This window comes from Rhinolophus sinicus, linkage group LG03, assembly GCF_036562045.2.
Source record: "Rhinolophus sinicus isolate RSC01 linkage group LG03, ASM3656204v1, whole genome shotgun sequence".
Lineage (NCBI taxonomy): Eukaryota > Metazoa > Chordata > Mammalia > Chiroptera > Rhinolophidae > Rhinolophus > Rhinolophus sinicus.
In genome coordinates, this window is record NC_133753.1 from 36,112,389 (window position 1) to 36,137,981 (window position 25,593).

A 25,593-nucleotide genomic window follows, 5' to 3' on the forward strand; every position below is an offset into this window, starting at 1 on the left:
ACCTGTCAGTAAAATATGAAAGGTGCTTGTTAATCCCTGAACGCTTATGCAATTTCTCTTCCTTACCGCCTCCCTGGCATTTTGGAAATTTTCAGAGAACTGATGCTGAATTTTAAGATATCTGAAACCATATGCTATAAAGGTACATTTTGTTTTCTTCTAGAAGTTTTAGAGTTTGGGGTACATTTTGGCTTATGATTGACTTAATTTCTGTATATTGTACCAAGGTATGGCTTGGTTTTTGGTGTTGGTTTCTGTTTTGCCTATGATGTCGTTATAGCACCATGTGTGAAAAAGCACTATCTTCCATTGATTTGTCTTTTTACGTTTGTCAATCAATTGACCTATCTGTGAGTCTATTTTTGGACTTCATTCGATCCCATTAATAAGTTTAAAAACAAAAGTTCTGAAATTAAAAAAAATATATATGTCTTATTACATTAGCCTTTATAGTCTTGAAATCAGATGGCATGAGTCTTCTTTTTTTTCGAAATTGTTTTGGCTGTTCTAATTCCTTTTCCCATAAAAATTTTAGAAACAGCTTGTTGATTTCTTATCACCTCCCCAAACCCCCAAAAAAGAGCCTCTTGGTGAATTTGATTGGTTTACAATGAATCTAAATCAGTTTAGGGAGACTTGACAATTCTTGAGTCTTCTGGTCATTTTCTCTCACCATTTTATAACTTTCAGCATAAAATCACACAAACTTAAATTTATACCTAAGTATTCCTGGTTTTGATGCTACATTCAATGGTATATAATCCTCATTTTACAGATGAAATTAACTTGCCCAAGGTAACACAATTATTAAGTGACAAAGCCAGTTTGAAACCTACATGAGCTTGTAAACCACTATCCTGATTTTAATTATGATGCTAGTTTTATTATGAAATTGTGGTTACAATGATGGCGGGAAGGAAGCACTAACTTCTTTTGACAAGAAAAATTCCATTACTGTGCTTCTATAAAAGAATTGATCCCCCAAAGTTTATATATTTTCTGAGCTTGGGTTTTCCAAATCTGTTCAAATCCTAAACCATGCTCATCTTAATTTACAAACATTTGATCAATACAGTTGTAAAACTACTGTTTTTAAATAGTATACCTTACGTTACAGTTCACTAGTATGAATTATTTCAAAATTTTAAAAAATGTGTACCTTTAGCATTTGAATGCCTGTGCTCACCAGTGATGATAAAAAGCATGATTTCTTTTCTTGAACAACTCCCATCTGGGGGAGAAGAATACATTTATTAAACACCATAACAGATTCATAAATATGGTCAGTAGTAGAACAAAAGCTATTTTACTTGCAGTTAAGAGTACTTTTACTCATTTCATGTTTTACAGTGCCTTTTCTTTTTAATAATCTGAGAACTATTTAGTGGGAAACACGTAGAGGGCTTTCAGGAGGAGAAATCATACCTTCATTTTAGAAGGCTTTCTTTGGCAGGTAGTCATAGTCCTTAGGAAAGATCAGTTAAAATTGCCTCGCTGTGGCGAATTCAATATGGATATGGTACAGTGCAGGAAAGTAAGATAGAGGTCAAGTCTTGGTTCCACTTCCAAAGGTGAGGAATTCAAGTTAGAGAAACAATATTAGAATACTCATAGAGTGTTCTACATTAAGACATGATTTTCATTTGTGAATTTCTTCTCGTTTCTTAACATTTTGATAAAGTGGTTATTTTTACAAAATTAGGAAATATTTGTACTCTTAACTTGCTCTTCAAATCTTAATTTGAAGATTATTTTATTTCAATCAATTAAGCATACTGATGACCTACAACTTGATTTTTCTCATTTATTTTTCCCTTTATGAATGATAAAAATAAAAGCAAATGGATAATCTTATAAGTGCTTTTATAGTCTAAATATATATTTGTAATCTCTAAACCAAAACTTTAAAACATTTTTTATTTTTCTTTCTTAGGTACCAGTATCAAGGTTTATAGTAATTAAGGTACTCAGATCTTTTCTGGTAATACATTTGTAGTCTTATCCAAAGTAAAATGTACCAGCTTTTTTTCCCCCTCTCAGAGGCTAATCATATCTCAGCAGTGTGGTTACACAGCACCCCTACAATTGATCCTAGATTATTAATATTGTGTATTACATGAAAATCAATTGCTTCTCTTTCATAATAGCTGAAGAATTGGGTGTATCTGCTTAGTTTTAGATTTATCTGATGATATGGCATCTATACTAGTTTTTAGGTAGTGTAGCTGTTCAAATTTAGGTTTCTTTAGAACCAGTGCCTTTTCTTTTAAAAGTGGTTATTAGCTATACTGATGTGAATTTAACAACATGTGCTCACAGCACAATAATCGGTTTGTGTACCATTCATACTTGAGAAATTTGGAAAAGTATAAAATGGCCATATTGGCTTGGGGATAATCAGCCTTTTAATTGTCTGTCTATACACTGATCCAGTTTAGTACAGTTTAGCTGTTTGAACAAGACCAACACTGGTTTCATTCTGAGTTAAATGTATGAGTTGTAATTCTACATAAAAGAAGTCATGATACTGAGATATTGGATTGGGGTTGTTTGTATAGTAGTTAGCTATTTACGTATAATGATTTGCTATTTGAACTACACTGATGCTCAAAGTCCAGCAATATCCTGCTGCTATATTCAGTGACTACATTACCTTCCTAGGAAAACATGATAGTTAAATGGAGTAATACTGGCATGAGCCCAATAAAGGGTGTTTATACCTGGTATACTTGGCGTGAGTTCAAATTGTTTCTCCCTGCTGTGAGTGCTACTGTTCAGGGTATGACAGTTACTCTTGCAGGCCATGATACTGATTATTCCTCAGTAATAATTCCGTTTACAGAATACTCATATTTATTTTTTAGCATAAAATATGGGTGTTTTTATTGGAAATTTACAGATCAAGAAATGTTTTAAATGACAACAGCAACTTTGTGGATGCTTAAATCCACTTCTTACCACAATAAAAGAAAAAAAACACATTCTTGACTCTCCAACCTGAAACATCTTTCTTGTGTGTTATACCTAAAGGTTAGCAGTGGCTGATGACCAAAATCATTTATCAAATACAAAACTGGGCAATGGCATCAATTAATTGCTTAAGTTGGTAGGTATGTCTTACACAACAGGTTATATAGCAGGATATAACCTTTAGATTCTAACTGAGTAATGGAATGGAGCTTTGACTTAATTTGATTCCAAAACCTCTGCAATGTTTTAACTAATGAATTTTTAAATAGGCATGAATGACTTTTTAAAAGGGCATCAACATTTTAATGCTGAGTAAATATGTGCTCAGTTACCCCCCCCACACACACACACATTTTTGTCGAACAGGTATTAACCAAATTTCAATCATTACAAGACAAAAATTTAATGAAAATTGGTCAGTGGGTATATAATAATCCACAGGACTAAATAGTTACATGGGGATTGTATTAGAAATTTAAAATAGCTGCTGAATTAAGTGTTACATATTATCATCATCTGATTCATCTTCTTCCTTCAAAGATTCCTGTTAAGAGAAAAATCTTGTTTAAAATCAATTTTTACAACAACCTGAATCTAACTACTTATAAAAATTCTTTATAACTGAAAAGTGAACACTGGTTTAGAATAAGACACCCCAGTAAAGAAAAGGATAATTAAATATACCTTACTCTAACAATCAATTGACTATATTCTTGATAGAATACACACAATATGTGAAACATTAAATGTCCCCAAAACCCCTTGCCATTTCCACACACACATTTTTGGAACCAGGGTACCTTCATCCCCATTGAGGATAACCCAGAAAATTTCTATCCTTAGTTCAGCTGAACTCTTTTTATTTAATAGAAATCAACCAAGTTCCTTTTATTATTCAACACTTGTTTCCATGGAGTTTTCATGTGGTTGGCTTACCTTAGCATATTTCTCTGCTTCTTCCCTTATATCTTTGGGAACAATTTCATGTCTTCCTTTAGTTACTAGAAATTAAGCCATATATTTAAATGATTAAACACGAGAACTGTATTGTAATTTGTAATACCATGCAATCTACCCAATCCAGAGGTACATCCATCTAATGTTAATGTTATAAAGTTATACTTTCAGTAATACAAGATGCTTTTAATTCATTTTTGTGTTTTCTCCACATAAGAGATTAAATCTGCCCAAATTTAGTTCTTAATGGAAACAAAATAAATTATGCTGATTTTTCCTGATGCTATGATAAATCCTGAGTATTCATTAATGTATAGCATGATTTAAAAAATTGTTTTAAATGGCCTTGAAGCTCTCTCATGCTAGAAAGAAAAAATTGGTGATTTCTCAGTAATATCTTTCTAAAAATATGAAACGGTTATTTCAAAAAAGTAAATAAACTATTCATAATTTCAGTCAATTATTAAGCAGGACTTTCCCTTTGAAAAGACTACCTGGTAATTTTGTTCTGCTTGCTTTGTTTCATGGTCAGATGCATTTTGGCAATTCCTATTGCATATGCATGTTTTGAATATATGTGTATTCATGACCCAGCAATTCCACTTTTATGTATATTTCGAACAGAAATGCTACATAGGTGTACCAAAATAACTGTACATGATGTCCACAGCTGCATTATTCATTATAGTAACAGCAACAACCACAAAATTGGAACGAGCCTAACTGTCCAGCAACAGATGAATAACTGGTATATTTAGACAACACTATACAGCAAGACAAATAATAAATACTACCTAAAACAAAGTGACACAAATGATTTACACAAACATGTTGAAGAAATCGGACAAAAAAATACGTATTGTATAATTCCATTTGTTTAAACTTCAACATGCAAAACTATGGTGGCAGAATTCAGGATAGTGATTACTTTCAGGGAGAAGGTAGGGACTGCTTTCTAGGACTTAAGGGGTGATGTGGGGGCTGGTCTATTTGTTGACTAGAGCAGTGGTTACATGAGTGTACTCATAGGATCATTCATCAATTCATTTGTTATTTGTGTACTTTTCTGTATATAGGTCATTAACAAATTATTTTAAAAATTAAAAAGGCACCAAGTAGTAAATTAGGTTTGGTACAAATGACTCCCAGAGCAAATAAATACACAAAAGTGACTTACTTTCACCAACCCAGCTGAGCTCTAGTTCAAAAGCTTTATCCTTAACTTCATCGTGTACTATGTAAATTCTAGAACAGGAAAGGGAAAATTATAACAAACACTTGGTCATCTACAAACTTTGCAGTTCATGCACCCAGTCAACACAAATAAGAACACCCATCTCTAGTGTAAAATTAAACATATACACATTATAGTTTATATTTATGAACACTAGAAAAAACAACAAATTATACAATTCAAACATTCACTGATTCAATATACCTTTACAACATGTTGTTTATTTTGATGCATTGTTTTAGAGATGTAACTAAAAAAGATACCTCATAAGGAACACAGATTTTAAATGGAAAAGTCCGTCATTACCTGTAGCTTTACAGGATATGTGTTTTCTCCACTCATTAACTGACTGTTTTTAAAACAAACTAATTTTTCAGTTTGCAATTATTGGTGGTCTCTTCGTGGCAGGAATCTTTTTAAACTTTTATCCATTTTATAAGAACTGTATGACCCTTCACCTGGCCTTCAAACTACCATACATGCCAAATTACAGCAAATAAGGAGGTCCTGCAACGCAACGTATTAATAAAGTATCAAAAACTAAGTATCACAGCAAAGCTTTCCTGTTTTATACTTTCCACACCATCTTACACATCTTTTGAGGAATATTCCCAGCCTTGCTACAATATGAGAAATGATCTTAATTTTGGAAGTAAGTAAAAGACACATAGTGCTCTATTAAATGATGAAGGGATGGCTTTCCTACATGGAACTAATTAGTGTCTACTATTATACTTGCACATAAAAGGTATGGTAAGGGCTGATTTCCAGAAGCACATCTCAGTGAAGGAAATTGAGTTTATTATGTTAAAATGTTGTCAATTAGGTGTAGATTACTTACTTTGTTTGTAAGTAGTTCTACTGTATGTTAGTTCCAATGTTCCTTAAGTTATTAACTGACAATTATAAAATGGGTCCTTCTTTGTAACTGGAAAGGGGAAGGGTCTTGTGGTAAAATCAGAGGAGAGGGTGAGTGGCAGTAACAAGAGTGGTAGACAATTAAGATTTAAATACTTTGAGATTGTAATATTTCAGTTGTAAAACCTGTCAGTTTAAAAGAGGTTAAGGATACCATATAGTATACCTGTTATGTAACAGAGCCTCTAGGACGTTTTTTCCTTGCATGTATTACTAGACGTAAAACCTGAGATACTTGCACAAAGAACTGACTAGACTGTGTTCATGTAGTTCTAATGTGGAATAGAGGTTCTGTGAATTCTCTAGAATATTATGTCTATTACTTTCAAATCTGAAAAGCTAACTGCAAAAGGAGCACTTTACTGGGTTTTTTGAAATCCTAATGCCTTGCATTCCTTCATCTAGAAGAATCATGCATTGTGAAGAACTGCCACTCAGGTTTACTGGCTTTGTTGTTATTCACTGTTAACTATTACATAGCATTCCACTCTATGTACCTCTAACGTCAACCACTTCAGGCTTTCTTACACTGTGTTTAAACGTTTTGAAATACTGCTCTTCTCCATCTTGTTGTAAGAACTTTTATGATTAACGTATCTTGCTCAAAGATACGGATTATGGAAATGAGCCAGGTTCATGGATCATGTATGGAAATAATTAGCTGTGAACTGAAAATAAAGTTTGTAAGGTAAAATTACTGGGACTTCTCAGATTTGAGAAGTTGGGACTATGAAATGAAGCTCTTAGAGGTCCACTATATCCTTCTACCCTTGAATTCTGTCATCTAAACAGGAGTTTATTTTGTCAGAGCTATTTTTTCCCATCCCATTGTCACTTGAAATATGAATATTCTTTTCCTTAATTCTCCTTCTCAGAATATTAAATTCGCCTTCTAAAAATTATGCATTATCTTCAAACAAAACAGCCTCTTAGGATTAATTATACGGTAAGGTGAAGTGAAATATTTTTGTCAATGGTAAGGAAAAGATCAGCTTACATTTTTGCAACTTCTTTAACAACATCACGGCAGGTCATTTCTTTCATCTACCAAAAATAAAATATATTCATTAAGTTAGGAATCAAAAGACCAACACTTTCCATTTGTATAACTATTTTCAGATTCTTTTCACAACCTAGATCAATAACCAATGCTCTTGAGATAGATTCTCAGATATAAAACCAAGGAAAATAACCTAAAATCCCTAAGGACCAGAAGCTAAGTTTCTTGATTCACACTTTAATGTTTTTAAATTATCATGCCAAAATACATATTCTAGAATCACCTGGGTACCACTAATGTTGTGGTATTGTAAAATTTATAAAAATCCAGACCCGAGTCTGTTTAAACATCAGGCAGACCCTGATGTTTAAAAGATAATGCAAAATGTTAGGGAAAGCTTTGAAGAACCAAGATTTGAGTGGGTTCTTAGAACACAGTTGGATTTGGTTTGATTTTGAGGAAGATAAATGAACACACAGGGCAAAAGTGGGAAGCCAAAATCATGTTCATATTAGAAGTAATTAGCATTCTTACAGTGAACATTTGGAAATAAGGGTAAAAATATAGCCCTCAGTTGCCCCACAGAGGAGTTTGTATATAGTAAGTACAGGAAATAACCAATGCAGGATTTTATTAGTCATATAGATTTCTGAACATACATGGTAAGATCAAAAATATGTTTGAGCAATATGTTTGAACTGGCATTCATATTCTGGATGTGTTTTTGGGGAAGATGGAAAATGGTGAAAGAAAAAGGGTATTATTCATAAAATGATCCAGACTTGAAGTGATTAAATTACTTTATCTCTAGGTTTGTCAATATTTTATTTTTGGTAGTTTTTTAGATTGAAAAATCCTGATGCACAATCACATGAGGAAGCAGGAACAAAAAAAAATTTATAATACTGAATTTAAATTTAATACCAGTCTTGTTAGGAAATAGAGAAATCTAGTATGTGGGACCCACTACAAAAGCAATTGGCACAGGCTCTTCAAAAAATTAATATTGGGAGAAGGTAAATACTCTTAAGTTAGAAGAGATATAAGAAACAAATTCAGTATGTGAACCTTAATTATATCATGGTTTGAAAACAGTTACAGATGACATTGTTGAGATTACTGAGGCAACTTGATTATGGACTGGATATTAGATGATATTTTGGTGTGATAACGGTATTCTAAGGAAATGAATGCTGAAGCTCTTAGGGATGCACTGTCATGATGTCGGCAACTTTTATTTCAAATACTTCTGAAAAACATAAAATACTGGAAAATACTAATTTCAACACAGATACAAATATTTGTACTATTCGAATCTTTTCTGGTGTTTAAATTTTTACATGTTAAATTGGGGGTGAAGTGAAGGAAAGGAATACCAATCTTCACACTTCTGCCATTTTAGGTTAAGTCTTACAAAGGCAAACTTAAGCAAATGTGAAAAGGCACATTTTAAACGGTAAATATATTCTTACATATGTTCGTGAAGTTTTTATTTCATAAAATATTATTTTTGGTAAACAAAACATCAGAAAATAAATAGCCCAGAGCAATGATGTAGAGCATTGGTTGGCAAACTCTTCCTGTAAAGAGCCAAACAGTAAATATTTTAGACTTTGTGGTCCATATAGTCTTTGGTCTCTGTTCCAACTATTGGTCTCTGTTACAACTCTACTGTTGTAGTGCAAAAGCAGCCATAGACTGAACGTGGCTGTGTTCCCATAAAACTTAAGCAGGCAGTGTGTCATAGTCTGTTGACCTGATTTAGGGCATGTTTTTGTCATTTAATTATGCATGTTCCTCACATGAAGTGATCTGTCTCAATTCTCATCTAGGATTTGTTGGTATTGCCATTCCTCACTAGGATTTAACCTCAGAAAGACAAAAGACCACCCGACTGCTCTAAATACTCTTTTCAAATTTCTACATAATACTAAGGAAAGATGAAAGCAAAAGAGAAAAAAGATACAAACTTAGCGCCACACCTGGAAGTGTGTGATGGAAAAGAACACTGATTTAAAAGTCATGAGCTCTGTGCATTAAAAAGATTATTCATCACAACCAAGTGGGGTTCATCCCCGAAGCACAAGGATGGTTCAACATCCGCAAATCCATCAGTGTGATACATCACATAAACAAAGGACAAAAGTCATATGATTGTATCAATTGATGCAGAAAAAGCATTTGACAAGATACAACATCCATTTATGATTAAAACACTTAATAAAATAGGTATAGAAGGAAAATACCTTAACATAATAAAGGTCACATATGACAAGCCCTCAGCTAATCTCATAATTAATGGTGAAAAATTGAAGCCCTTTGCTCTACGTTCAGGAACATGACAGGGCTGTCCTCTATCACCTCTGCTTTTCAACATATTGTTGGAAGTCCTTGCCAGAGCAGTCAGGCAAGAGAAAGAAATAAAAGGCATCCAAATTGGGAATGAAGAAGTTAAATTATCACTCTTTGCAAATGACATGATTCTATATATAGAAAACCCTAAAGACTCTACCAAAAAGCTATTTAAAAAAAAAAAAAAAAGTCATGAGCTCTGGGAACTGTTCATAACCAACGTGATTCTATGATTCTAGCCAGTGTCTTTAACCCAGGTTTGTGCTTGGGATAAGTCATGTCTAAGAGTCCTTTAGTCAATTTTATTAAAACAACAAACATGAATGAGGCTTTATAGGTCTAGAACTTGGCATTAAATCCTTTTAAAGATAAGGATACCCATTTATGTTTGTGAATAATGACAAAATATAAAGTCCCCATTTTTTAAAATTAGTAAAAAACAAAAATCTCAGCACTAAAAAGATGTTTTTATAGAGCCTGGACTTAAATAGTTGAATGAGCAGTTGCGAAGTTCCAGTACAGCATCAATATTAAATGTGCAATTTTTTCATGTAATTTCCAAAATACTGATAAATCATATGCCTGCTTTTTAGGGAAGTTTCTGGTAAGTAATAAAGAGTTGGTAAGTACTGTTTCAATATTAAGTTGATCAATTTGGCTAAAAGGAAAACCAGCAATCTTTTAAGAAAACTTTTTTACACTGACAGATGAATTTCTAGCTCCTGGGGCAATAAAAAGTAGATAATTGGAACAGAATAGGTTTTCTTTCATTCCTTATGTAGGTAGGAACAAAGGAAAGAGAAGCACTGGAGCAGTCCGATTCCTAATGTAAGACTTCCAAAGACAAAAGCTGTGGTCCAGAGAGGAAAGAAATGATATAATGAAACACCAAAGTCCTCAACCCAAGGTCACAAGCCTCTATGAATGGGCTTCAAGGATTTTGTGAAGTTATATAATTTGTACTTTTCTGGATTAAGGGTTTATAATAGGCAGCCATCAAAATCATAAAGGGATCCATGACACAACTCTGTAAGTAATATGTTACCCACTTAGCTCTTCAGCCACTTAACAGCTATAATACAACAAACTGCTAAAAACAACAAACCACACTACATCCTTGGATGAAAAGGTTTAGTTTGTGGTGATAAAAACTTCACTACATGACGATAACATTATAGCAAAAATCAAGCATTAAGTATGTATTACCTGAAGCTTTTCTATTTCTGTTTTTGCAGCTTGCTTGGCTTTGCCAATAGCACAGCCCCAATAACCCTATTTAAAAAGAACACATACCAAAAAATAATATATATTAATATGCATACTATCATAAATCATTAATGACGTTCTACTTAAAAGTTAATAATGAAAGGATGTTAAATGTCTGTCTTTCAAAAGCAAGTATGGAGAAATCCAGTCAAACACCTTGTAATGAACACCAAGGGGTTCAAAAAAATAAAAATGCCAAACTTTGTTCTAGAATAACCTGTATTCTTTTTAATACAGGTATATCCAAAGAAAAACGTATTATTATACATACTTCATGAACTAGACATTTTTGAAGGTAGGAATGAAAAATTTTTTTTAGCATTATAACAATGAAAATGAAGTTATTTCTGAGACAAAGTCATTCCTATGAGTTCTATCCTCTAAACCATCATTCTTTATTATTTATATCAAAAAGGTTATCTTTTAAAGATAAGGATACCCATTTATGTTTGTGAATAATGACAAAATATAAAGTCCCCATTTTTTAAAATTAGTAAAAAACATAAAAATCTCAGAAGACAGTTAAAAGGTAATTAGAGAAGGTCTAAGAAATACCATTTTAAATCCTTTTTTAAAAGGGAAGATATTCAGTTTTAAGACATTGCTAGTATTTATAGTAATAGAGGGAATATCACATATTCAAAATTTTACGTTCACTATGCAGTTTCTATAAACAGCATAATGAAAGCCACAAATCTTTTCTCTGCCTCATATCCATAGGTTGTTATCAATCATAAGAAAACATTACTTTCTGTGAACGAATTTTAAAGAAACTTCATATAATCCAAATATATGATTTAAGTGCTAAAAAGTTAACATTAATCTAGCAATAGAATTTCCCATGATTCGAAATTACTCACGTATGAAACACCTGATGGGTCAATCATGTAGAGCTGTGCACCGTCATTCACACTGTAAGACCCTAACATGAAACTGCATAAAAAAGTAAATTAATAGTTTAAACCATGGTTCTTAACCATACAAATATTTTTGATAAAAATACAATTATACTTTCTAAGATAAACTAATGTACATATAACTAATTCAGCACTTTAACAAGTTTTATTAAAAAAACTAGTACATTCTTGAAATTGTTCAAAATTCATGTGGCTTTGTTCAGTATTAAACTTTCTGATGAAACTTTTCTGGGAGGATAGCAGTATAGACAAAGGAGTAATGATAGATGGAAAACTAATGAGGGCCCAATAAGTAAAGGCATCAACATGAAAAAGCCAAGATGGCAAAATTCCTGACATGAGTACACTGAACCTACCTCAAACTCTTGCTCCACCCTTCATTCTTTTTTGATTACTCCCCCATATTCCTCGTTATTTTTCTACAATAATCCAAATTGGTTCAATACATTTTTTATATGCTCAACAAATTCATTCCTTTCCATCTTCCACATGGCTATGAGACTTATCTTTTAGAATACATAACTGATTATCATTATTTTAAAACCCTTCAATGGTTCCATAATATGGAGCAGACTTTTGTATGATCTGGCCCCTCCTAAATCTTCAATATCACATAAACCTTACAGTCTATACACCAAGTATACTTGACTATCTAGGTGTTACCTGAAATGCCCGCCCATGTAGTCTTACATAGTCCCTTTGCTTGAAATACACTTTTCATTCCCCCTACATCTCACATCCTTTCATTGCCAACTCTCCAAAATGGAGGCCATTTCCTAAGTGGTATCCCACTATACATGCCTTTATCATATCACCTCTAAAATTATATATTCAACGGTGACTACTCATCTTTGTGCCCTTCCATCTATGACTGACTCATAGTATGTGCTCAATAAATGTTTACTGAAAGTTTTCTCCACTATTCTGCTTTTTTTTGGCGGGGGGGGCGGGGGATACTGGGGAACAGTGTATTTCTCCAGGGCCCATCAGCTCCAAGTCGTCGTCCTTCAATCTAGTTGTGGAGGGTGCAGCTCAGCTCCAAGCCCAGTCACCATTTTCAATCTTAGTTGCAAGGGGCACAGCCCACCATCCCATGTGGGAATTGAACCGGTGACCTTGTTGTTGAGAGCTCGTGCTCTAACCAACTGAGCCATCTGGCCGCCCCTCCACTATTCTCCTTTAACAAGTGAGAACTGATGAATTGAGAACTCAGTTGAAAGGTTAAAAATGAAAGGTATTCTATGAAGTCTGAAAGCAAAGTGTTTCATAATGTAATTTAAGCGAGAACTTTATGAACAACTACTAATATAAACACTATCTACATGTTTAACCTATTGCCAGTGGAATAAAACTCAGGTTTCCTCTAATATGTCCTCAGTAATGTTATGAACAACTCAAAGGCAGGACTACAGCTAATAAACTTTCTTTCTACAACCTTTAATAGTAGCACGCACTTAGATGTTAGTTCATGTTTTATTTTGATCAAACATGATTGACTTATTTTTTAAAAGTTAAACTAAACATGTCTTTTTTAGGAAAATCTAGAGTCATGACAGATCTCCTCTGAGAAGTCATATTTGAATATTTATATGCATTCCAGGTCTTGACGCAATCAGCTGAATCCCAGCTTTCCCCTAAAATAAAACTACCAATATTTTACCTTAACCATAATAATAAACTAACCAAAACTTGAAATGTAATTTTGTATGGATTCATTACCGACTGCTAAAAAACTCCCATTTAAGAGGATTTTACGGGCGGCCAGATGGCTCAGTTGGTTAGAGAGCGAGCTCTGAACAACAGGGTTACTGGTTCGATTCCCACATGGGCCAGTGAGCTGCGCCCTCCACAACTAGATTAAGACAATGAGCTGCCACTGAGCTGCCGGTGGGACGGCTGGATGGCTCAGTTGGTTAGAGCGCCAGTTCTTAACAATAAGGTTGCCAGTTCAATACCCATATGGGGTGGTGGGCTGCGCCCCACTACTAAGACTGAAAACGACTAGACTTGGAGCTGAGCTGCATCCTCCACTAGATTGAAAGACAACGACTTGGAGCTGATGGGCCCTGGAAAAACACACTGTTCCCCAATATTCCCCAATAAAAATTTGAAAAAAATAAGAGCATTTTACCTAACTGCTTAAAGTATACAGATGGAAATTAATGAGAAAACAGCTGTCAGTACAGTTGGCTATCTAATAATGACAACATGGAATGTCAGTTTGCAGTTTCCTGTGATTGTCAAGGTTTAACATCAGAGACTTTTCTTCCCCTGTTTGAAAAATAACATATATCACTGTATAAGTTTTACATGTACAGCATGATAATTTGACTTACATATATTCTGAAATGATTACAACAGTTTTAGTTAACACCCATGATCTCATATAAATACAATAAAAAGAAAAAAAATTTTCTCCTTGTGATGAGAACTCATAGGATCTACTCTCTTAACTCTCCTATATATCATACCGCAGTGTTACCTATAGTCATGATGTTGTATATTACATAACAAGTACTTATTTATCTTATAACTGGAACGTTGTATCTTTAGCCAAGACCACCTTCCTCCCGAGAATTTATTATAATCAGATTAGTTACTACTGAATTGTGTTATCATCAGTTCAAATCTGTGTATTTTCACTATTCAAAGTTTTTATTTTATTTTTTTGTACAGTTTTATTTAGTTACTACGCTATACTTCTTGGTAATTGTTCATATTTTTAAGGGTATAAAAGGCCAAGATGCTGGAGGAAACATACCTATAGTACAGATCTGATTGAATTATCTCACAAAATTTCCTACCTGCAGCCAAAAGGTCTAACAGCACTGTAGAGTGTATATGCATGTACATACATGGCCACTCTGTCTGCCAGATGCTATGGGGAGAGGAGAAGGAAAACAGAAGAGTTTATTAATAAACTTCTATTACTGTTCAAAAGGCTCCTCAACAAGTTATCAACTTACTTTTAGTGGAATGTTATAGCCAAAGTTAGATCTAAAGTTGGAAGCTTCTTCTCTTGCAATGTCTGCTAAAGAACGAGCATCTGCCAACAAACCTGCTACCGCCTGAAAGAAAAGAAGTACCAATTTAATAGATATACCTATCATAAATCAAGGAATGTCATTATAGGCTTATTTAATATTTTTAACGAGCATCACCAGTAGAAGTCAGGTTTTTTTGGCTGAAAGGTCTCTTAAGGCATCCTGGCATTTAGATGCTTAGCGATGGGATTACACTTTGGAGATTCACCACGTGTAACTCCATTGCTTTGCCCCATGATCACATTCAGAGGACTAGTTCTGTAATAAATTCTCCACGTCTCCATTTACCACTTCATTGTAAAGAACAGAATTATTGGTCTTGGTAAGGATTGATCTTCATTTAAAGGAGTTCTACATTCAAAAAGTTATTAAAAGTTTTGGTCTAAATGGCATAACCTCAAATCTCCTTTTTCAGCCTACTGACTAACAAATGGCAATGCCAAAGCACTCCATGACAAACCACATGTATCTTCCAAGATTGGTGGCTTAGAACTGCAGTTACCAAACCATGTACTGAGATATCTTGGGGCACTGTGGAGAACTCAGAGTTGTGGGACATTAAGTTTGGGGGAAACATCTGGCAACGTAGTTCAGTTTCAATATTAGATCATTCTACAATCCTTTCAATACCATTAGATCATTGAGAAGCTGGGTTGCTGCTGTAAGTACTGAGTAAAAATCAATGTAGAGCATAAAAAGAGGGGGGCAGCATGTAATGAAGTTTAAGAAGTTGTGCAGTGCAAATAACTGTGGTTGTTTAAAAATAATTATATATTTCTTTCACAATGTGTATTGTTTTTTTTTTACAGCTAAGCTTTTAGGGCATAGACACTAAGTTGTTTGGACCTAAATACTTAATAAGTAGAACCATTGGGTATTTCTTTTGGCCCAGGGATGCCATTAAAAAAAAAATTACTGAGGTGCCATGTCTGGCCACAAAGGTGGCAAGGAGCCCCTGAAGCAGCCCAAGAAGCAGGCCAAGGAGATGCATGAGGATGATAAGGCATTCAAGCAGAAGCAAAAAGAGGAGCAGAAGAAACTTGAGGAGTTAAAAGCGAAGGCCGCGGGAAAAGGCATCCTGGCCACAGGTGGAATTAAGAAATCTGGCAAAAAGTGAGCTGTTCCTTGTGCCTGGGGCTCTGGTGATCCTTAATTACATTCCTGTTTTAACATCTGGATTCCCTGCCATCAGACCTGTTGCCACCTACAACTAGAATGAAGTGTTGTCTTGGAGTCTATTGTACATTTAAGAATAAACTTTTGTAAAAAATAATAATAATCATGCAGTGGCTCATCTGTTTAGTTCTTCTCACTCAGCCATTTCAACCTTAGGTGTGAGGTCAGAGGAAACCCAACCCAGTATCCTAAGTTTGTTCTTCAGTCTTTGTTCTATACCAAATTCTGTACTGCCTGGAATTAAACCAACTCATTTGAAAAAACAAAAAACAAAAAAATTTACTGAAACACAGGTACTAGGAACCCAGAGAGTCTGAGAACTGCTTGCTTAGGAGATTTGCAAAATTTAATAGTTGTATCAGAATTTTTAATAGTGTTTTTTCCTACTGCTACCTACTCATAGTAACAATGATGAAAATTCCTAACACATATTGAGTACTCATTACATGCTAAGCATTTTACATAATTACTTTTAACCTTGTAACAACTGTATGAAGCAGATACTATTACCGCTCTAGTTTTGCAGGTGAGGAAACATGCTTAGAAAAATATCCCCAAGATTACCAAGCTAGTAAATGCCATCATTTAAATCTTCTACTGCTTTGGAGAAACCTTACTGTGAAGTCCAATAATTCTCAAATCACTTGAAGATGACAAGTGTGGAAACAAAACATTAATCCTTCATTGTTCCCAACCCTCTTCTATGTCTAATGTTTTGACAACTTCCAGCTATAAGGAATACCATCAATTTCCTGGCTTTAAGTAACAAATGGGACAAATCTGAAAATTCTAGGACAATTTTTCCATCACTAAAGTGCCTATAAGCATATATACATATATACACACACACACGTGTATACATATGTGTATATATATATGCATGTATATATATATACACACATACATATGTATATGTACATATATACACACATATATGGGTGTGTGTCTATATATGTATATATTTATATATACAAATACATATATAATTTTCAAAATACACCTACCTAAAGTGTGTGGGTGTGCGGTGTGTGTGTGTGTGTGTGTGTGTTTTACTAAGTGAAAGAATACATAATTCACTAGTTCCCCTTCTATCAGCTAGGTTACAATCTGGGAAGTTTCAACAAAACATATCAGTTTCACTGGCGATAATAAATTTGTTGAGGAGTGAAAATATGTTCAGAAAAAATAATCACTGAAGAAACAAAAAGAAAATTTTATCTACAGCTTTACAGTTTACTGGTTATAGTTTATCAGTCTTATTTGTGTTTGAATGTAACACATCTCATTTAGAAATACCAAAGCTAACGGAAGAATGAGTGGGTCCTATACGATCTCACCCTGCAGAATGGATTCTGGAGTAACATGTAGGCTATGCAAACCCAAGTTGAATCCCAGCTTATATCTTTGCCAGCTGTGAGTCTGTTTTCTCATATGTAAAAATGGGATTAATGTTATTTCCACTCAGTTGTCAGGATTAAACCAGATAATTTATGTAAAGAGCCTCAAACATAGCTGTAGTACCCAGCACACAGGTTTTCTCTTCTTCCTAGCCTTTTCAGTAAGCAGGGTTAGAATCATTTCTTTTCCTCTTTAGGTTATTGTTCTTACTGAAGAGAGTCTGACATTCATATAGGACAACTTCGCTATATACCAGTAATGTATTTATGGCTTGGCTTGCAATTGTGCAAAACAATCATTCAAGATACAGCTGCATGAAATACAGTGATGCCTATGCAGATATTAAAATAGATATGTTTACTTTTCCTTTCATTAAACATCCTTGCTGGTGCTCCACCTTACTACAAAGGTGTTCTCTCTCTGACTATATCTTCAGTATGACAGCAGTCCCCACAGGGATACAAGAAGCTTAAGATTCTTTGCCTTCAAGCATAGGCCTTCATTGGTGATCTGTGCTGCCAAGATCTCTTTCCTACACGTACTTCTCACCCCTCTCCCCTCCTCCTTTTCTTAAGGCAACTCAGTTTTTCATATCTCCAAGCAGGTTATGAGAATGCTACCTTTCTTTTAGATAGTAAACTGTTCACAAACCAGCAACTAACTGTCATTACGTCTGTGGCTGTGGTCTAATCTGTTTCTGCCTCAATGCTAAAGTAATAAATGGGTTCTTATAATCCCATTTTACCATATTCCAATCAGTTACTTCACAAGAAATTGGACAAGGCAAAGAATAACAGTTTTAAATGTGACCTTACCATTCCAACATGTCGATCAACATTAAAAAGTCGTTTGTTGGAACCTTCTTCATAAAGTTTAGAAAGGACTAATTTTTCAACCCCAAAGACAACGCCATCTTTACATCTGATTCCAATAGCTGTACTGAAACAAGTAGAAGAAAATCAATTTTTTATGAAAATATACTTCATAAACTTAAGTTTAAAAAAATACATAAAAATAGGGCAGCACTTAGGTTTTTAAAACATGTCAAGTACTTTAAAATAAATACATTTGAAAACCAATAAGGGGAAACAACGCAAAGTGTGGTCAATTAGATTCATGTAAATGAGTATCATGTGACCAAAAACACACACAAAAAAACATTATGACAAACAAGATTTTAATACATAAGTGAAAAAAGACCAACAAAATACGCACGATAGCCATATTATAATAAATGTTGATTAAATTCATGACCATTAAAAATGGTACCTAATATGCAGCCACTATAGAAATCAGTATGGAGGAATCTCAAAAAACTGGAAATGGAACTACCTTATGACCCAGCAATTCCACTCTTAGGTATCTATCCAGAGAAATCCAAAACACTGATTTGAAAATTTATGCACCCGTATATTTATTGCAGCGTTATTCACAATAGCTAGAACAATGAAACAACCGAAATGCCCACTGGTACATGACTGGATTAAGGAACTGTGGTACATTTATACTATGGAGTATTACTCGGCCATAAAGAATGAAATCTTACCATTTGCAACCATATGGATGGACCTAGGGAACATTATGCTAAGTAAAATAAATTAGATGGAGAAAGACAAATACCATATGATTTCACTTATATGTGGAATCTAAAGAATAGAATAAATGAACAAACTAATCAGAAACAATCTCAGAGATATGGAGGAAAAACTGAGGGTTGCTAAACAGGATGGGGGTGGGGATGAAGGAGAAGGTGAGGGGATTAGAAAGCACAATCGGCAACCACAAAATTGCCACGGGGATACGAAAGACAGTTTGGGGAATATAATCAACAACGTTGTAAAGATTTTATAGGGTATCTGATGGACACCTGTATTATTAGGAGACCACTTAATGGATGGTGTAGGTACCTGATCACTGCGCTGTACACCTGAAGCTGAATAATAATAAATGTCAACTATAATTTAATATATAATATAGTCACAGGATGTGGAGTACAGCATAAGGAATAGTGTCAGTGGAACTGTAACAGCTATATACGATGTCAGAGGGGTAGTAGTTTGGGGCGGGGAGTTATCACTTTGTGAGGGGTATAAATGTCTAACCCATTACATTGTTTTGTACACCTGAAACTAAAAAAATGTTACCTAAAATGCATAGAAAAGACAGGTTATACACAAACTAAAAAGTTAACAGTGAGTAAATGGAGAGATTATAATTCTTTTTCCTTCTTTGCTCATTTGCTTTTTTTGCAATACCAATATACTGCTTAAAATAAGTATATAAAAGAATAAAATGTTTTGTACAACTTTTTAAAACAAAATAGATCTTTAATCTCTTAAGTAAAATGTAGAGAAATTATATCTTGCCATTTCAAGATTAAAATACATTAACTATTTTTCTAATCCTTTTTTAAATTTTTTAAATTTATTTTAAGTGTGTTTTTCTAAGCTCCAAGTCAAGTAGTTGTTTCAGTCTAGTTGTGTAGGGTGCTGCTCAGTGGCCCATGTGGGGATCGAACCAGCAACCTTGTTGTTAAGAGCACGGTGCTCTAACCAACTGAGCTAACCAGCCGCCCCTATTTTTCTAATCTTTTTAATAAAGGGAATTCTGATCAGAAATAACCAGTAGAATGAACAGAGCAGCACATACATTTTGCAAAGAATTTCAGACACTCCTTCTCCCACACTGCAGGTATCTTCAATTGGGCTCCCGTTTTAAGTTTAAACTCCTTAGCCCACCTTTCAAAAATACTGAGAATCTACAAAGCCAATTAGCTTATTCAATTTCCTGTTATAAATCCTGTGCTCTACTGAATTCAACCTCACTGACACCCCTCAAACACTTATGTTCAGTTTTGCTTTTATGTCTTTACTGAGGTTATCTTGGGTGCTAGAATACACGTCCTCCTCCCTACTGCATATTTAAATAAACTTCTACAAATGTTAGCAAATTCACTTGAACTTAAACTCTATAGCCTCAGGTAGCCTTTCCTACTCATTCCAAGTCATCATCTTCCTCACTGTTCCCCATGTTCTTTATTCTAAACTAAAGGTTTCAAAGTGTGGTCTGTGAACTCCCTGGGAATCCCTAAGACCCTTTCAGGGGTCTGGTGAGGCCAAAATTATTTCCATAAAAAATACAAAGACATCACTTGCCATTTCCACCGTGTGGATGTTTGCACTGATGGTACACTACAGAGCATTGATGGGTAAAACTGCTGGCACTGACACAAAGCAAGGCAGTAACGACAAACGATAGCAGTAAGCTACTGATTGTATTCTTCACTGCTATGCTGTTTTAAAAAAGCCACTTTTAGTTTAAGAAATGTCCTTGATAAAGCAGTAATTAATTTTATTAGATGACAACCCTTAAGTACCTGTCATTTATACTGAAATGGAAGGTACTCAATGAACAGCTATAAATCAAAATATGATCATTGCCTAAAGGAACAAGCGCTGGTAAAACTGTTTTGAGTTGTGAATTTTCTCATGGAACATGTTTTTACCTTCAAAGAATGTCAGACAAACTACGGTTATTCACACTTAGGTATATGGCAAACTTTTTCTTTTTGTCTAAAATGAACAAGTGAGACTGTCATTTCAAGGAAAATAACTCACAGTATGTTGTTGCCAGTGATAAAATTCAAGTTTTCAAGCATAAATTGGAATTTCAGAAAACATATTCCCCACTTTGAGACTGTGTTTCCCATACTCACAAACTTTTGTGATCAGAGTGATGGTGATATTAACAGGTGTGAATCTTGATAGTTTAATAATTAAGTATGTCAAATTTGGAAGATCTGTTGTAACTCAGTGAATATTCTCCAATGATCAATTCACAATGCTACAAAATCCCTGCAGAGAGGAACATGTGACTACCATAACTGCACAGGACATTTAAAACACAAAGAAATACAAGCCACAAAGCTAATGGCCAAGGAAAACAATCTCATAAACCAAGAATTTTAAAAAGGGAAATAGGCTAGCAAAGATGGTAATGAATTTGGTTTTATACACTACATTTGAGACATGGTAAAATATCCAAGTGAATAATCCTGGAATTGGACTGAGGCTCATGAAAAGATCTCGTCAAAAAGAGATCTGGAAATGACTAATAAATTAAAATTATTTTAGGGCACATATTATTTTGTACCAAAGTAACATAACAGAGGCTAATTACCAAAAATACAGAAAAGGAGCTATTTAATAACTGGTTAAAACATGCTAATTTTAAGTAAAATAATGTTTCTTACCTACTATTTTCCACAGCCTTCATAGCATATTCAACTTGAAAAACTCTTCCATCAGGAGAGAATGTAGAGGCTGACAGGTCATACTAAGAGGAAAAAAGCAACAGTAAGCCTATAATGATGTATCTTTGGCATCAGTAACCTTATATATTTTTTTTCCTAAATGGCTTACACATCAGAAATTTGTGTTAAATCTCAACAAAGATTTTGCTTTACCATGTCAGAGCAGCAACATCAGCCAAGGGAAAAGTTAGACATTTTAGATTTCTGCTACTGAAAAGCAATAGATACATGTCCTAGATAAAATCAGAACTTTTTCACACAAAACACAAAGCTCAGTTTTGAAAAAACTTACTGTGGGATAGCAGAAATAGCACTGGAGTCAGAACATTTTAATTCCTGTGTTTCCCCGAAAATAAGACTTAGCCGAACAATCAGCTCTAATGTGTCTTTTGGAGCAAAAATTAATATAAGACCCGGTCTTATTTTCCTATAAGACTGGGTCTTATATAAGACCAGGTATAACATAAAATACAATACAGTACAGTATAATATAATACCAGGTCTTTTATTAATTTTTGCTCCAAAAGACGCATTAGAGCTGATTGTGCGACTAGGTCTTATTTTCTGGGAAACACGGTCATAGCTGTGGCACTAACAAACTGAAGGGCCTTGGTTAGACAAATCAGTTAGCATTCAAACATGTAATAAGCATATGTTAGTCACTATTAGGGAATACAAAGAACACTCATTTTTGAAGTCCTTCACTTTCAAATCAGACCAGGCACAAATCTAGGTGCTGGAGATAATAGCAATAAACCAGAATATGGACTATCAAGAAAATAAAACAGGTTGAAGTGATAATCTGAGGGACTACTACAGACTACCTGATGAGGAACGGCCTTGCTGGGGCAATTATATTTAGTTATTTAGATTGAGTCAGATCTAAATAAGGAGTAACTAGCCATTTAGGATATGAAGGAGCCATCCTCCATATTTGGCATAAAGACCTTAAGGTAGAAATAAGTCTAGCACAATCAAGGAAAAGAAATAAGGCCACTATGTCTTGAGCACTGTAGGTGGTAGAGAGAAAACTGTATCAGAGACAATGTAAGGGCCAAAGTATGTTGAGTCTTCTAGGCTGGAGTAGGAAGTTTATAATGTATTCTAAATGCAATAGGAAGTCACTGAAATTTAAATGGGGGTGATATGATCTATTTTTTTAAAAACATCATTCCTCTGGGAAATGAATTGCAGAAGGAACAAGAGTGGAAGCAGAAATTGGGTATTCCAGAAGTGGTAGTTTAGAGAAAAAGAGACTGAAGGCAATAACTTTTGAGGATAGAGGGGGAAAAAAATTGCTGATGAATTTACTCTAGGAGTAAAGTAACAAAGAAATTAAAGGTGAATCATAGATATTTTTTCATTTAAGAAACTAGAACTGGACCATTCACTGAGCTGAGGATTGTTAAGAGATACAAGGAGTAAAGTAAAAAAAGAAATTAAGGTGAAATCATAGATTTTTCTTTTTCACTTGAGCAACTAGGGCTGAACCATTGAAGACTGTAGGAGACACAAAATGACAACGGGAGGAGAAAACCCCGAGCTCTACTTAGGACATGTAGTTTGAAATGCCTATTAAACAACCAGTAGAGAGAAATGTCAAGTAGACAGATCTTCATATCTGAAGTTCTTGGGAAGAAGTGAAGACAGGATAAGCCTTCAACAGTCGTGCTTCCTGCTGAGTCTGTTTCCTGATCTGCTAAACGGTGATCCTTAATTCTACCATTGTCATACCAAAATATCTCACATGGTTGTATTATCGAGTATTTTTAAAGGTTTTATCAAAGGCAACACTATCAATCAAAAATAATATTAATGAAATTGCAAAGTCAATTTACTACAACATGCACTATTGAGCAACTACTTCTGAAAAAGTATAACATAACCTTAGCATCTCATAACCGAATGGATTAAACCATTCCAAACTTAAGCTATAATACTCATTATCAAACTCGGAAAACCAATATATGGGCTTAATGCTGAGGATCAAAATCTTGGGAAGTGTCGATAAAGATGAACTAAGAAACCCATTATTCGATGCCTCTAGTGCAAACCACCAATACCTCTAAACGAAACTGTGTTTTCTATATGGAGAAATATATAAAAGGTGTAAACAAGATTGTGTATATGCACTACGTTGAACAAAATAAAGTAGTAAGCCGAACAAGTTAACAAGTCCAACTTCAAAATCCTTAAGTCTTGTCTATTACAAGTTAGAAGTGGTTAGGTCCCTAGCTAATCATTTCAATGTTTATGGTACTGTGCTGTTAAGTAATTTGTACAGAAAAAGCTGGGACAAAGGAAAAACGTAAAGGATTCTTGAGATTTCGCTTTTCAGACCGTTTTTCTTTTGAGTTCTGTCCCGATAGGTTTCCATACTGAGCAATCACTACACTGGAAGGGAAGATGGAGAAGGTCTCACGAGTCAGCAGCCCCCTAGGAACTGCAAAGGCCCACGGAAAGCTGCGTCTCAGAAGGTGGAATCTCAAGCCGCCCCGCCTCAGTGGTTCTCAAGAGGGGCTAACTGTCGTACAAACCCTTCCCACACTATTTCAGGCCCCACGAGATTCCACTTTCGGTTTCCCTAAGAGGCTCAAGAAAGTGACTCAGCAACTCAAAAGTGGCCCCAGATCTTATTGCTGCGCCGCCAAGCCCGTTACACCTGAGCTTCAAAGCTTCAGGACACCGTCACCGCAGGCTCCGGCCTAGAAATTAGCGCAGGAAAGACAGCAGTTCACCAGACAACTGGAAGCGGCCCACTTGGCCGATGGCAGTCCCAGCGCATCCCAAGTGGTCTGTCCGAGTTCCCTTCAACGCTAATGCTTAGATTACACTATCATATGCAGAGACAACCAACTCACCCCGGTGCCGATTGAACTCATCCTGCTAAAACCAGCGGAACGCGTAGGGCTTCTAGGCCTAAAGTGCCCCCTCTATCCTGCAGCACGCAGACGAGTAAGAAGCTCTCTCATTGGCTGCTCTTTCGACCAATAGTCTTCTCTTTGGCTCATTCCTCGGTCTTTAGCCCGGGACACAGAGGATTGTGGGAAAAGGAGGGGACGAACGTGGCGGGCGACGCGCATATGCAGATTCAGTTGAGGTGGGGTTAGGGGAGTGCGCAGTGTTCTCCCTCTGCGTTTCTTCCCAGTGCTGTTGAGCCGTTTTAAGTCTTCAAGTTGTTTGAGAAGCTCCTCCATTCCATTTTCTAGGAATTATTTATCATTTATATTATCACTGTTTTGCTACCTTATACTTTCTGACAGCAAAGCGGAGAGATGTTCTCACCAAGACTAGAAAAAGCAGTAGGGCATTCTGATTCTGACGCAGTATTTTGAGGGCATCCCCTTCACCCACCTATCCTCACAAGGAAGGAAATTGCATTCTAAGGGCATCACCTTTGAGCTCAGAAATTTTACAAAAGCATTAGTACCCTTTTTGTGAATATAACTAGTAGAATTAAGGATAAGACTGATTAAATATATTTATTGAGCTCTAATATGTCCCAAGTACTCTGCAAAACACTGGTGATAAAAAGATGAAGTAGACATAACTACATCCCTCATGGAGTTTACATTCAATGGGAGGAAACAAGCAACAAAGAGTGAACAGGCAAAATACTTGGACCTTGTGATAAGAAGATGAAAGAGACGAGAGAGTTGAACTTTAGGCCTGGTGCTTAGGGAATGAATTTCTGAGTGGGTGATATTTAACCTGAAATTTAGGATTATTATTATAGGAATATAAACTTGGCATGTTATAGGAACTGTCAGGTCAGTGTGGCCCATCATAGTGATTGAGTGCGGAAGAGTGACAGGTGAAATCAGAGAGGTGGATATGGGACCAGATCTAGTAGTAGCTGGGATTTTAATCTGATAAAAAATGGAAGGCCATTAGCATCATTTTTAACTACTAAATACTTAAGTGTGTATTTCCCCCCAAACAACATTATTTTACATAGTCAGAGTAAAATTATGAAAATCAGAAAATTAACAATACTATTTTCTATGTACAGACTTTTAGATTTTGGCAATTATCTCAACAATGCCCTT

At 35.0% G+C, this 25,593-nt stretch overlaps 2 protein-coding genes across 2 annotated transcripts; one reads left to right on the top strand and one right to left on the bottom strand.

The window, feature by feature from the left end:
* Nucleotides 1-3,348: 3,348 nt before the first annotated feature.
* PSMA3 (proteasome 20S subunit alpha 3) lies at nt 3,349-24,564 on the bottom strand. Its single transcript, XM_019725807.2, has 11 exons — nt 24,406-24,564; nt 21,485-21,567; nt 18,048-18,171; nt 14,581-14,682; nt 14,419-14,492; nt 11,558-11,630; nt 10,638-10,703; nt 7,077-7,123; nt 5,105-5,172; nt 3,907-3,971; nt 3,349-3,514 (listed from the first exon to the last, which is right to left on the bottom strand). Exons 1-11 carry the CDS (start codon nt 24,424-24,426, stop codon nt 3,470-3,472), a joined length of 768 nt encoding a protein of 255 aa, XP_019581366.1. The 5' UTR covers nt 24,427-24,564; the 3' UTR covers nt 3,349-3,469.
* LOC109444408 (translation machinery-associated protein 7) lies at nt 14,951-15,883 on the top strand. Its single transcript, XM_019725808.2, has one exon. It carries the CDS (start codon nt 15,584-15,586, stop codon nt 15,773-15,775), a length of 192 nt encoding a protein of 63 aa, XP_019581367.2. The 5' UTR covers nt 14,951-15,583; the 3' UTR covers nt 15,776-15,883.
* Nucleotides 24,565-25,593: the final 1,029 nt, after the last annotated feature.

Coding starts and splice junctions, on each gene's coding strand:
- PSMA3 (XM_019725807.2), bottom strand. CDS start 24,426: ATGAGTTCAATCGGCACCGGG. Junction 14,493..14,580: donor GCTATAACATTCCACTAAAA/GTAAGTTGATAA, acceptor CTCTCCCCATAG/CATCTGGCAGACAGAGTGGC. Junction 3,972..5,104: donor GCTCAGCTGGGTTGGTGAAA/GTAAGTCACTTT, acceptor CTTAATTTCTAG/TAACTAAAGGAAGACATGAA.
- LOC109444408 (XM_019725808.2), top strand. CDS start 15,584: ATGTCTGGCCACAAAGGTGGCAAGGAGCCCCTGAAGCAGCCCAAGAAG.